The sequence below is a fragment of the Mastigoproctus giganteus genome, chromosome 13, assembly GCF_048544385.1.
Source record: "Mastigoproctus giganteus isolate SK-2022 chromosome 13, ASM4854438v1, whole genome shotgun sequence".
Taxonomy (NCBI): Eukaryota; Metazoa; Arthropoda; class Arachnida; order Uropygi; family Thelyphonidae; genus Mastigoproctus; species Mastigoproctus giganteus.
Genome location: NC_143587.1, coordinates 168,454,663 through 168,468,289, shown reverse-complemented (window position 1 = coordinate 168,468,289; position 13,627 = coordinate 168,454,663). Strand labels below are relative to the sequence as shown.

Below are 13,627 nucleotides of genomic sequence, written 5' to 3'. Positions count from 1 at the left end.
TTCAGCTTTCCATTAATAGGTTTGTAAAGAAAATGTAAGTCTGTATACGTTCTCTTTGGTCGTAGTAGGAGTACGATGGAAGAGAAATTATATTATTTATGGCATTTTGTACAGACTGAAGCAGTCTTCAGCAATGGTTGATTATTTAGCTTCAAGTCATCAGCATCGATCAAACATCTATTAATGCATACATGTCAATAAATTTGGTACTCAGCATAGATCAGTACGTCTATTATTCAGCACAGATCAAACTTCTATTAATGCATGCCGATGGACTGACATTAATGTAAACTATGGGACACGGAATACAGTATAAATGAACGAAATGGTTGAGTTGTAACTACTATTAATTGCGATTTGTCCTGAAGGTAATGCATAATTCACAGATATTAGAGATCCGCCAATACTGGGATCCTAATTTATAAACTTCAATTGTTCATTTAATTATAATCTAGTTGCCTTCTTCCACCAATTTCGAGGTTAGTTTTAAACGTTAAATAATTAGCATTTGCTAACAGGTTCTGATGAGTATTTAGAAATGCTGTAATTGTAGGATCTCCGAAATAAATAACTCCCAATAACATTTCATCCTGTAAATTATCATGTTTATCTCATATCATCTCTACCTAAGATTTGTATAATTGAGTAACTCCTCAATTATACAAATGTTTCATAATAATTAATTTTTCTGAACCATCAAGAGATTAAAACATTTATTGAAAGACCATTTGAACTCCGTTGATGATACTAGTTCTTTGTATCATATACGGAAGAGTTTTTTTTTTGTTATTTGTATATTTTATATTTAAGGCAGGTGTGGCTCTCACTGAGAGCCACACCTGCCTTAAAAACACGGTCGATTACACATGACGCACACTGATGATCCATAACCTGAGTTGTCTTATTGCTAATTCTTATAATCCACGATGATAAAATACTCAAATTTTATTGCTTTCAACGTGTGTTTGCGTTTTAGTCCTTAGAGTATCGCGGCGGAAATTCTATCAGAAACGTGTATGAGTATTTAGACATTTCTTTGCTGGAGGAATGGGAATTGGCCATTTTTCCTCACTACTCAAAAAAGTCAATTTTTTCCATTCTGATCACATAATAAAACTGTCGAAAAATTCGATTTTCTTGTACCACCACTTTTATTTTATTCATATATTTATTTATTTATTTATTTTATTTTTGTGTGTGCAGGTTAATGTTACTTAATGTTCGCGCTGTTGTGAAACGTGTCAAGATACATCAAAATCTCCCAAGATGGATGCTACCAAGCAAGGGAGATTTAGGAATAATAATTACGAAATTCTTATTTCAAAATTGTATCAAGAACAAGAATTTATATCGCTTTGCAAATCTTATTTCAAATGTAAATAATATTCAAAAGATATGCATAAATATTGGAAGCTTCTGCTAGATATTCAAACTTAGGAGTAAGCATGAAGAAATATCAGAGTAGACGACGAGAGCCATATACAAATAGAGAGAGAGAGAGAGAGAGAGAGAGAGAGAGAGAGAGAGACACGAGTTATTTAGTTTTCACATAGGCAACTAAGGCCGTGAGGTATCATTTCTGTAAGAGAATAAAAAGCGCAACCTTTGTAGTCTAACCTCAGGCCTACGTTACACGGTGTGGTATATCAGTGACGCTGTCTGCTGCGTTACCAGAAAGAGGCGATATTTTAAGTTGCTTGGCGAGCGCTGCAGTTCAAAAAGTTGGTATATCTATCAGTAGCAGTGAACAAGTGGATGAGAGGACGATTAAATCATTGGTTATGATTTATTTATAACGAGTCGTTTTAGATTTGGGTGGTTCCTGTTGATAGGGATATTGAATAACGTGTCACGATCTAAGTGATTCGTAATTAGGAGGACGGAGATTCTGCTCAGGCTATCACAATCAGTTTAATTAAGCGTGAGGAAGTCAGGGTCAACACTAGAGTTCCAATCTCTTTCTTGTGGACACTGCCGTAGTCCGAAAGGCATTCAACTTAAACAGAAAACGTGTAATTTTGCAGGAAACAGCTGTCGGTCCCATCAGTTCAGCTACCACCTTACACCCACCCATTACATGCAAACGATAAGCTCCGGTCTGCACGGCTACCTAGTTCACCTCCCCGCCTACTCGCGCTCACCGGATGACGACACAAAATAATAAAAAGGAAAATAACGAAAACCCTCAAAGGAGAAGCGTCGCTCGTTCGTGCTGTTAGGGATGTTCCAGGGGAGGCGACCATCCGAATGTCAGTGCGGTCTTGCTTCTAAAAGTTTTACAAGGGAAATCTGAAGAAAAACTCAACAGGTGTACAAGCCTTCCACTCGCTCCAAACACGAGTGCCGCGCGGTGCATGTCGGGACCGCATATATCAGGGTCACAACCGACAAGCCGCTACACTGCCAGCACCTGAAAACTAACCTACTTTTCCGTCTCTTCCTTCCAGTCGCCATGAGCACCTGGACCGTACGGCTACAACTGCTGGTAAGTTCGTTATTTCTTGGCGTTTTATGTCTTTAGCAATGAGCAGCGTAAAATATCGAGTAAGTAAACTCCCGTGAGAGTCACTGAACTACAACTTCGGCGGAAAGGTGAGCTAAAATTAAACGCGAGGGCCCGAAGATATTCAGTAGAGGAGGCACATGGCCGATGTGGGTTTCGTGGTAACAGGTTTTCGTATCTATAACAGTCTTAAGGCTGCAACAGCAAATCGACGTACCAGAAGACGGAGGAAACTGTCTCGGGCTGGAATGCATACCTGTGAATAAGAAGGAAACAAAAGGTTTTATTTATTTTTGCCGTAATTGAAACTCACTTTACTCTTTTTCAATGAAGCTAGTTGTATGTCATTGCAATTCAGTTTCAAAACCAGAAATCGGTACAGAATGTCAAGCAATTATTTTATTGTTTACTGGTTACTATAAGCAAGTGCTGACTGCAAAATTACGAATATTTCTTCCAATCTACCTATGGTTTATTGTTTGACTTGAGTGTATACCACATTGGAATATTTTTAACTTTAAAATAAACTCTGTTCAGAGAAAGTTCGTCTAAACCAAATATAATAAGTAGCGAAACTTTGCGATGGACAAAAAAAACCCCGCCTTTTCGTCCATTTCTCATTGATGGCTATTTAAAAGAAAGTTGTTTTTCATCCTCAACTATCGACTCCACCCACAAAATGTGCTTACCATTCTTCTCTTTGTACAACTATTTCGAAAGTTAAGTCACATGTACGTCAATATCAATGAACTAATAGTAACACGAAATGCTTTTCTGATTATTGAGAGGATGTAGATCTAATTTGGTGTATTTTTATTCGTCTGAATGATACAAGAGTATTATGGAGAGACAGCAATAAGTATGAACTTCTTGCTTCTTAGAACGCACGTGGCTTTCAAAATAGTTATGATTTTCCTTCGGGGATAATTTAAAACGGTTTTAAGTGTGAAATTAACCGTGCCCTTCTTTTGTATTCGGTCATACTTCCCGCCAAGACAACTCAGACCATAAGGCGCCGATATGGCATGTCTAAGGTGTTTATGTTTCAAGGGCAGTTTACCTGTTGAGGGATGAAAATCCTGAGACTGGCCAAGTCAACTTCGCTCGCTTCGTCGATGGGAGGGAAATCCATACTTTTCAAAAGGGAGACGCATTGATACGAACACTATTTTGCCTGCCATGGAGAAGAGAGAATGATCACAGAGTTATTACAAACAGGGAAGAAATCGGGTTTGTTTCAAAGACGAAATACGCATTTTTCTGTTTACAATTTGTTGAGAAGTTAAATTCTTGAGACATTTACCTAAGCAAGGGGTTAATTCTTCCCTTCAGGTTATTTCTATTGGAATTCAGCTCATGGTTCCTTAGCATCTTTTGTCACACTAACCGCAATAACGAAAAAAAAAAAAAAAAAAAAAGAAGCAATAATTAACAGCAGCATTTGCACCTGTCTGGTTTCTTCGGTAAGTCATACCAGCTATTGTTAATTCTTAGAAGCCAGTGAAAAGGAATTAATTGTCTGTCTCGGTCCAACTGTGGACGATAATACACCCTGGCAAACTAGTGCCTCTTCAGAAAGCCTTTTTCTGTTTTTCTCTGTCTGTTTTCCTCTCAGTTTTTGTTGATGCACTGCCAGAGTGACCGATGCCACTGAGACACTTGCATACCTGAGCAGACATATAAATGCGTTCAGATTTGATGCTGATTAAAGTTTGATGCTGATCAGGTTTAACTCTGATTAAAATGGCTGGATGAAATGTCTCTTCATTTTCATAAGAAATGACTTGTCACGTTTTATTAAAGTAGAAGTAGTAGAATTACATCCGATTTATGATTTTAAATGGTCTCTATGTGGTACATCTCAAACAGGTAAAGTTTACCACGAAGGTAGCACAGTTGATATTAATCAATTTCCTTCGGCACTGGGTAAAAAAAGACCTGAGTTTGAATCTCGTGAATGACGCGAGATAGTTCTAAGGGCTTTTTTCACAGCGTGGCTAAGTTAATCATTACCAGAAGAGGGTTGCGTGTTATTGCGTTATTTATTTATTTTTGTTCCGGAAACTCGGGTTTTTTTGTCCAGTGAACAGTAAACCGGCCGAAGAACATGCGCAGATAAAGGCAGATATTTGTCGCGTAACGCGCACATAACCTTGCAAGTTTAGAATTACAAAACAAGTTTCCACTTACAATGCAAACTTCTACATGCAGTCCCGGTTGCCTCTCAGAGGCAAAATTGAGGGCGCCTTTCTGCACGTGCCGCTAAAGAAGGCATCTTGCTGGGGTGTACTATTCAGTCTGACTCCGGCCCTAAATCAAGGCTCGTAGTTTTTCGTTCCCCAAACCCGCCCGTTACCTCCTCTCTTTCTGATAAGAATGTCAAGAAACTTATTTTGTAGCATAATTTTATTTTACTATAATTATGGTCACTCTACCCCTATCCCAAAAGGATCGCAGCTCATTGTCTTGTATTATCTTGTATTTTTTATAATTTTTTTGGAAAACTGTCACGTTTGTATTTCTTATCAGATTTGTAAAACAGCTTTTTACTCAGTAGAAGAGAACGTTAATCGATTGACAAGCCTAACATTACTGTACAAACTATCAGACCTTATATGAGATATGTAAGGGATGCGGCTCTTTAACTATTTTCCTTTAATATTGGTGAGAGAGAGAATTTCCTGTGGAGCTCGGCTATTTCAGGTGCAGATTCAATGAGGAAGATTTTAGCAGCTGCTAACTTCCAGAGCACCGGTGAACAATAGAACGAGGGAGGCACGTGACAGCTATTGTGAAAACAATGCTTTCTTCTTCTTCTTCGTCTTCCCGTTTTATTTATTTATTTTTTTCCGTCTCCCATTCATTGTCCACTGGAATGCCGGATGCGAAATAATTGGCTTAAACGTTACTTTCAAAAGCGTACATTTGGCTATCAAAAGAAACGACAAAATAGAAGCTGTCGTAAATTGCTATTGTAGTCGAAGAACAATTCTTTAATTTGATGAGAAAAGTGCTGGAAAGGTTTTATGGGCGCTGGAGAGGTGGAGACAAGAAAGCTTTAAATTGCATAATGAGAGAGAACGACCAAGAAAGTGTTGTTGCGATGATGGAAGAAAAAAAACAAACGAAGTGGAAGGCTGATGGAGAACGCAAAAAAGAAAAGAACAGTGGCGATAAACAGCTATAAAGAAGGAGGGGAGAGATTAGGTGAATATGTCTGCCAGTGCAGGTATGAGTGGAGGGACATTTACGACAGTGTATTAGGGAGGAAATGCAGGGAAAATAAAAAGAAAGGGGTTAATAGGGTTACAAAGGGTGTGGACCGTTTTTATAAATTGCTGCTGCCGATAGAAGCGAAAGAAGACTAAGGGGGAAAAAAATAGAAACACCAAAGGGAATTAAGATGTTGAACAAAGAAATTAATTTCTTTCCCTAATTCTTACGTCAAAAGGATAAAATAATATCTTCTCTTCGGTGATGGGTGTGAATTTTCCTTTTCAACGTAATTCTTTGTTTGTATGTTCCGTCTGATGCACAGCCACCGTTTTAAGCTGTTAATTCCTTTCCTTTCCTTTTCGTTTTTTTTTTTAAATTATTTTTCTTTCTTTTTTTTTTAACTTTGAGTATTTTTGCGGGTGGAGGAGGGGTCTTCGTGTTCTCCCCACGTCTCTTGTGACGGTTTCACCAGCACTGACACGTCATACTGATTTCCCCACTGTTTCAGTCCAAATTTGGTCATCGAGACAGGTTGTGTTCCTCCTCGTGCAGGTAACCAGTTGAGGCTGTGTTCGCTGTAACTTTTACTTGCGTTCCTGCGTCGACATCCTGGCTCGTGCAAGTAGTTCCCCCTCGTCTAAACACATGGCCCCTGACCTTCGAAATACTCGTGAAACCTTGAGGGAGCCACCTGGAGGTTTGCGTGCGCTGTTTTTATTTTATTTTCCCTCTCCTCTTTCTCCCATAACTGTTGTGACGGGGCAGAAATGAAACGGAATTCTTTGCCACTCTGGTAGACTTGAAAGGTTTCAAAACTCAGATTAGCCAACAGCGTGGGATTGACCGAGAACGATGTAATGAGCAATGGATCACGCTGAGTCATGAAACAAAGTTCGCTGTGTGCGGTCTCTCCCAATCAGAATATTATTGTTTTCCTTATGAGGAAATACACATTGGGTGTTTTCATATCGATACTTTAAATTCTTTTTAATTGTATTCCGCAATATTTCCGTAAATATCTCAGTGTTCCTCAATCAACATTGCACTGATATACCAAAAATGTCTCGTATACAGTTTTAGGTTTGCCAAAAGTTAATTTTAATTACTTCAAAAAATACCACCTACCTTCATTATTATTATTATTATTAGTTTATTAACTCAAGGTTCACCCCCTGTACAGCTAGTGGGCTAGGAGGGTGTACAGAAATTTTGAAATATATATTATACACTTTTATACAAATTTTCAGATCTTTGAAATATAATTATTGTATTGTAATAATTATTGAATAGATAAATACATTTACTTAATTGTAAGTTACATTTACTTAATTGATTCACTTTGAAATAACATAGATCTTAATAATTGAAGAGTTAAATGCACACAAGTTGACTTATATATCTTTCCTTCAGCAACTAACATAACAGATTCGTTTATTTTTCATTATATTATTGCATTTAATTGCTTATATCATACAAATTTCTGATAAATACTGCTCAATTTTCACAGCAGTCCTGGTGATTTAGTCCAGATTTGGTCTATAATTTGGGCTCTGTATGTTTTATTGACTTCAAACTTTACCGGATCAATGGAGAAGGTGTTGAAGTGTCACAATAGCATTAATTAATTTCTAGGTATACAATAGGCAGTCTGTATATTTGCGATATTAGCGCTGTAAGCCAATATCTTTAAAGTTCTGCGATTCAGAAAATTTTTTCATCGCAAAGTTTCAATGTATCCTTAAAATTTCACAGAATGCTGTGTCGTGTGGGCACTGTCTCTTTTCTGATTCCTGTTATATGAACTTTCTTTGTAGGTGATAGGATTTGATAACCTAAACTGTCCTTTTTGAAATGTGGTGCGTTTTTTCGTATGTTCCACTAGCTCGACGTTTTCATTCCTACCCACACCTCAAACACAATCATCCGAAAATACTTGTATTTTAGCAAAGGATCAGAAACGTTCATGCCATATTATAATAGAAAATCGGACCCGATTTTCCATCAGAATTTGCTGAGTATATTAAACACTGAGAATATTATTGATGCCAAACGCGTGTGATTTGCGTCATCAAGAGGTTCCCTAATATAGCCGCTCATTGATCCGAGTTAAGGGTGCAGTTTTCTGTTTATTATCCTTTGAAAGCGATTCTTGTAATCGGAAGGTCGCTCACCTACAACAACTTTTCTTTCGTATCCTGTAGGTGCAAATGTTGCATAACTATTCTCAGAAGCCAGTTCAATTAGTCAATATTCCTGCACTTTGCACCTTTCAAGCAGGAAAGTTCAACGAAAGCGAATATGAAATCGATTCAATGGGAGAAACAAAACGATAGGTAATCTGAGCGGTACAAAGTTTTTTGCCGGAAATATTTTAACAGCAAATACTGCGATTCCAAGTAATCAGGTAAAATGATATAAAGAATTAAAATTTTTAAGGAAGAATCAATTGAACTAATCGATCAGAAATAGATTTACGATTTACTAATTTTGAGGGAAGGGCTTTACCAGAAAGCGTTCCAAACGCTACAAAAATAAAAATTTACTCCCATAACAAGAGGAAGATTAAATCTAATTCAATTCGCTAGAGTCGTCTAGCCTTGTATAATTCACTTTGCGCATTACTGAGGAAGAAGGAAAAGTTCAGAAGACAATATCTACATCAGTCCAGAAATCTTACTGGAACAAAAAAAATAAATGAAATAAAACAAAAAAAGGAAATTTGAATGTAAGAATCGCGTCTAATTATGATATTGCGCTCTCGAGATGAAGGATCCACATCATTTAACGTGGCATGATTATCACAATTACTTTCTTGCACCCAAACACTGATATTCTACTGTGTCTAATGCAATTCGCTAACTGTAATTTTGACCTGGTTGGCAGATCGTGTCATTGACCTTCCCTCAAAATGTGCTCCCTTTCTCACTGTGTTTATTATTCATACATCTTTTACCCCGGGCATCGCAATTATATTTTACACGTAGCACGAGAAGCCATCCGAAGTCATTTCGTTTTTTCTTCCTTTGCGAGAGAGTTCGACGTGATCTTAGGAGGCTGGCTTGGGTGGTACCTCCTTGACACGTGCTGTTGAGCAGCCCTGGAATTTACAATATGATGTTTGCACGAAAACTAAATAGAAGTTCGAGAATCCTCATGAATTTACGTTGTTTGTGCATCCTCAGTGATTGTGTGTGACATTTGATTCGCTCCACTTAACAATGCCGCCATTGTGTAAGTTCTATAAACTGCGGAAATGGTGTGGTTAGTCGGCATTACGACACTTAATACGAATAAAATACTAATGTTGGCAAATGGAAGCGAGTCTGGTTTGGTACATACTGGCTACGCTTCGTTAAACAATTTACCGATGGTCCTGTTTCTGCACGGCTTTAAAATAGCTAAGTCAGAGGAACGAGTTTAACTTGACATAAACATGGTTGAGTTCGGGTGCAAAAACGACCCTCACAGTGAAGTTTGTGTGTGTTTGTGTCTGATTATCTGAATAGCCAGACTCTTCGAAGTAAATGAAGTAAATGAGAAGTGTGCTTTAGAAACGAGCGCCAAAGAGCAAATAGGCTTCCCTTAATTCTTCCTTCTCATTCTAAGCAAGGAACTAAGAGGACATGGCCTCTTTCTACCCGAACGAGCGCATCCATACCAGGCTGAAAGTCATCACACATATTCGCTATGCAAACAACTTCTACTGCAGCCAGCTGACCTTTGAAAATCAGCTTTTCTCTTTCCGCCCTTATTAAACATTCTCATTTCATAGATTCTGCTATCATGGTAAACGCAATGCCACAATTAATTGTCTGTTACTATTCAACTAAAAGCTGAAATTACCTGGTCTTTGTTTACGTTGGACTCGCCCACCCTTATCTGGCTTTTCTGTGTTTGCCACGGAATGTTGATTTTTCTTTCTTAACTTTCTTTAAAGTTAAGAAAGTATGCCAAATCAAAACCATTCCAAAGTGCAAAGAAATTCTTCTTTGCCCTTTGGCGCGATGAGAAATGAAACTGAGCTGCACAATTCGTTCTAATAAATTTGAAATAAACATGAGTATTTAAAATAACCTGTTTATCAAAGACTGACTGTCTCCACCATAGTCATACCAAATAATATTTTTCTGAAATACTTTTCTTGCACAGGTTTGGCTTTATCTCCTTGACGACTGGTATCGTAATTAATTAATTAATTCATTCATGATTATGATACATGATTAATATTGTTAAATGATTATTATTTAACATGCTGCTAAATTCCATTCATTTCCATCGACATTCCATTCCTCTAGATAATTAAAATAAATTTAGACTTTATTTTTGATGTTGGATACATTTAGATGTTACATTCATTGGATGATTAGATAATTCTAATATAACTTGAGATTATTACGGCATTCTGTTATGTATTCTGTTCTCCTTACTTATTCAATAATAAGTTGATGAAAGTCGAAGTAAATATCTTTTGGAAGGAATAAAGATTGATCACAAAACAAAGACGATTCTTCGCTACCCGAATTCACCCTCTTAGCTAGTTGGTCTCTGCAAATAACGGCATTACAGAATCCAGTTTATTTTCTATACACAACCGGGCTATCCTTAGGAGAGAGCGCATAACCATCACGTGAGAATTTGCAAGGCATCTGTCTGATGTAAAAAATAAAATAAAATAAGTGAATCATTTTTGCTAACTATAAAATAGTGAAGAATTATGGAAACAGAGCCAAATTTTAGTGAAATCAAATTCAAATGTATAATAAATTTATTCGCATAAAGTCCCATGTAGTTGTTCGTTCTGCCTTCTTTAAGTGGAAAACATTTACATATACTGTATATTTGTGAACCCTTTTATTGTAATGTATATTCCAAATTATTCGGTCTTTGCATCCTCCAATAAGGAGACGCAGAGATTCTCATTTTTATAATAAAATAGTAAAGCATATTAAAAATGTACAACGAATGCATTTTACTGCACGACGACATTCAATGTGCAGCTTTTTGGATATATATTTTTAGTGATATTATCACACGGTCGACATCCATTCATCTCACATGACACTCCACTTGAAGTGAAACAGAATCAGAAAACTTGAAATGAAAACAAGTCTATAATATTCTATAAACTTCAGGTGGAGTAGCGCTGCGCGGAGTTGACAAACGTGAATGTGTCTGTCCTGCTATTTAAATGCTGTCCACCAAATTTGTTTTATTTATTTACTTATTTATTTTTATTTGCAGCTTGCAGTGGCGGTTCAGTTATGTAGCTCGCAATATGTGTTTGGCCCAGGTAAGTCTAAATTTGTACTATCGTTTATAAAATAGCGAATACATTTTAACTGTGAATAATAGTAACTTAACCACTCGCACTGTTGTTATTAAATGAATTCATTGCGTACAATGAATTTCATTACATAATTTAAACTCCCACACAATTAAATAATTAGCGACGTTTTTGGATGCCAAGTTGAATTCTATCAGCAGGCTTAATCGGGAAAGATTTGAAGGCTGTTATTAACTTTACCAGAATAAAGTCCTGTTCAGTTAGATCTAATCTGCAAAGCTTTGCCTTCAAATCTTTCCCGATTACACCTGATGACAGAATTCACCATAGCAACCAAAATTCATTGTGTGGGAGATTAACTTAATGGAATACTTTGTGCACATCAAAATTCACTTGATAACAACAGTTTGTGTTTCAATTAGTGAAGGATATTACATTTGCTTCCGTAGCCGAGTGGTCAGGAGCGGGAGTTCAGTGGCACACGCTCTTTGAGTAGACCGGGGTTCAAGCCCCTGACTGCTAAATGCGGTCGATCTGCCAACCGCACTGGACCAGCGTGGCAGATTATGGTCCCATTTCCCTCAACATGTTGACGAGGCTTTCATCCTGCAGTGGGTTGATGATAATGGCTGCAGTTTACTCTTTTTTTTATTACATGGCGAATCAATCTGAAATGTGAATTGTTATTCATATTTCAGATTAATTCGCACTTGTTTTTTAAGGGTATGCATTAAACATATTTCTCTCAAATAGTTCTTTGGAAACTTCTTATACTTTTTTTTTTTTTTTTTTTTGCTAAAGGCAAAAAGAAACGTAGTTCAGTGATTTTCTCTCAAACTATGGACTATTCAGACATCTTTCTTTTTAATATAATTAAAAACTTCACTTACTAACTGAAAGAGGTATATCCGATTAAGTGATTTTTTTTTTTATTTTAATTGTGCAGCAATTCAAGTGAGGGATGGTAATCTACGTTTAAGGTAAATCTGTTCATTGCGAAAACCTCTCCTGGCTCTTTGCCAGTATTCGATATACAGCGTTTAAGGTTAACAAGGCAAGAGACAGCGTGTATCCAAAAATCTTAGGGAAATGAAGTGTGAACTCTGTCAAAGATGCATTTATTCATAGCAGCTGTTTGAGGATCATCTTCTGCACGATCTATTGTAACTTAGGCCGAACGTGTGAGGAGGTTCCCACTTAATTACGATTAAGGATTGGCCTTTTGATTAATTTGTGCCTTCGCCTATGAATGTCTTCAGAAGGCTGTTAATTTCTGCGAACACCTGGTGCCGAACGAACGAACGAAACAAAAGCATCGTACCCACGGTAATTGCTCCGTAGACGACAATGGCAGAAAGCCTGAGGCGTCTGCTCACGGTCCGATACAGGTGACTCATCCATTTTAATGAATTGAATTCTCCTCCACCACCTGCATCCTTTTCTACTAAAAAATTTAAATGAAAATCTGTCAAATTTCAAGGACGTGTCCTTGGCATTCTCAACAAGCAATCGTTGTAGCCGAACAGCAAAACTCGCACGCCAACCATCTTCATGACTTGCAACATTCTTCGTTTCATAGAAGGGTGGATGATCATAAATGAAGATGAATGCAGAAGTGAGGATGAATCTAGCGTGAACCCAGATGCCAATCGTGATCAGATAATGGGCTCTACTCATTTAATACACGCATTTGAGTCCGGTGACGTCATCGGCTGTCTGCAGTTATCGTTAACGTTTACCTTTTATGATCTTTGATCATAAAAAAACGACAGGTGATGGCTCACACGTATGCATTTTATTTTAGATGGCTGTGCAATTGACTCGCTGGGTTAAACTTATTCAAAATTATGCACGGTAGTTTAAATAAGTGCAAGGCATCTTTCGAATACATCTTCGAAGAAAATGGCAAAATATCACTTTTCCAGGTAAACAATTCGTGTTTAAAGAATTTACACAAATTCTTTTCGTGGAAATATTAAATTATCGGTGTCAAATTCATGGAAAAGGCATTTCAAATTATAAGAGTAATTAAGGAGACAGCTGCTGAATGAAGCCTACATATCAGTTAACTGTCCAAAAGATTTTAAATAAATTACTGTGGTTTAATCTTCAAATAAATTACAGGTTTTATCCTTACTTGGCAGCAGCGTTTTCTTCCAGCGAAGAACTTTTATAATCATCATAATGAATCACTGCAAAAACTGAAGTTTCTTCTACTGATGTAATATGATTTTAGTCGATTTAGAGGTAATTTAAATAACTCCTAATGATTTATGTGAGTTTTTTCTGCAAATTAAAATTCGATAAAGTTCGATTAAAATTTTTTCCAAAACAGTTTTTAAAAGAGGAAAAATATGGAGTATGATTTAAAGGTGTTAAGAAGAAAATCAGTTAGAAAACATCGCAGAGGTGGTGCATCATTGAGGAATTGTTGTTGTTATTGTTATTTGGTTTTTAGGAGCATTAGCAACTAAGGCCATATTGCTCCGGGAAAATGCGGTGGTCATTCCTTGACCTTTCCGCATCCTCCGTATTTGGTGGTGACGGGTTCGAACCCCGGTCTAATCAAGAAGCGTGTGTTACGCACTGCGGCTCCTTCCCACCGGGCTACGGAGGCGCCCTCA

At 37.2% G+C, this 13,627-nt stretch overlaps 2 protein-coding genes across 2 annotated transcripts in view; one reads left to right on the top strand and one right to left on the bottom strand.

Annotated features, from left to right (window-relative positions):
* The window catches only part of LOC150076595 (glutamate-gated chloride channel alpha-like), a 288,441-nt gene that overhangs the window by 219,658 nt on the left and 55,156 nt on the right, over window positions 1–13,627 (bottom strand). The window lies entirely within an intron of this gene.
* LOC150076593 (cuticlin-1-like) overlaps window positions 2,195–13,627 on the top strand; it is a 100,145-nt gene continuing 88,712 nt past the window's right edge. The window contains exons 1-2 of the mRNA XM_090387524.1: window positions 2,195–2,485; window positions 10,961–11,009. Of these exons, the coding sequence (XP_090243650.1) occupies window positions 2,453–2,485; window positions 10,961–11,009 (82 nt within the window). The 5' untranslated portion in view covers window positions 2,195–2,452. The remainder of the gene's footprint in view (window positions 2,486–10,960; window positions 11,010–13,627) is intronic.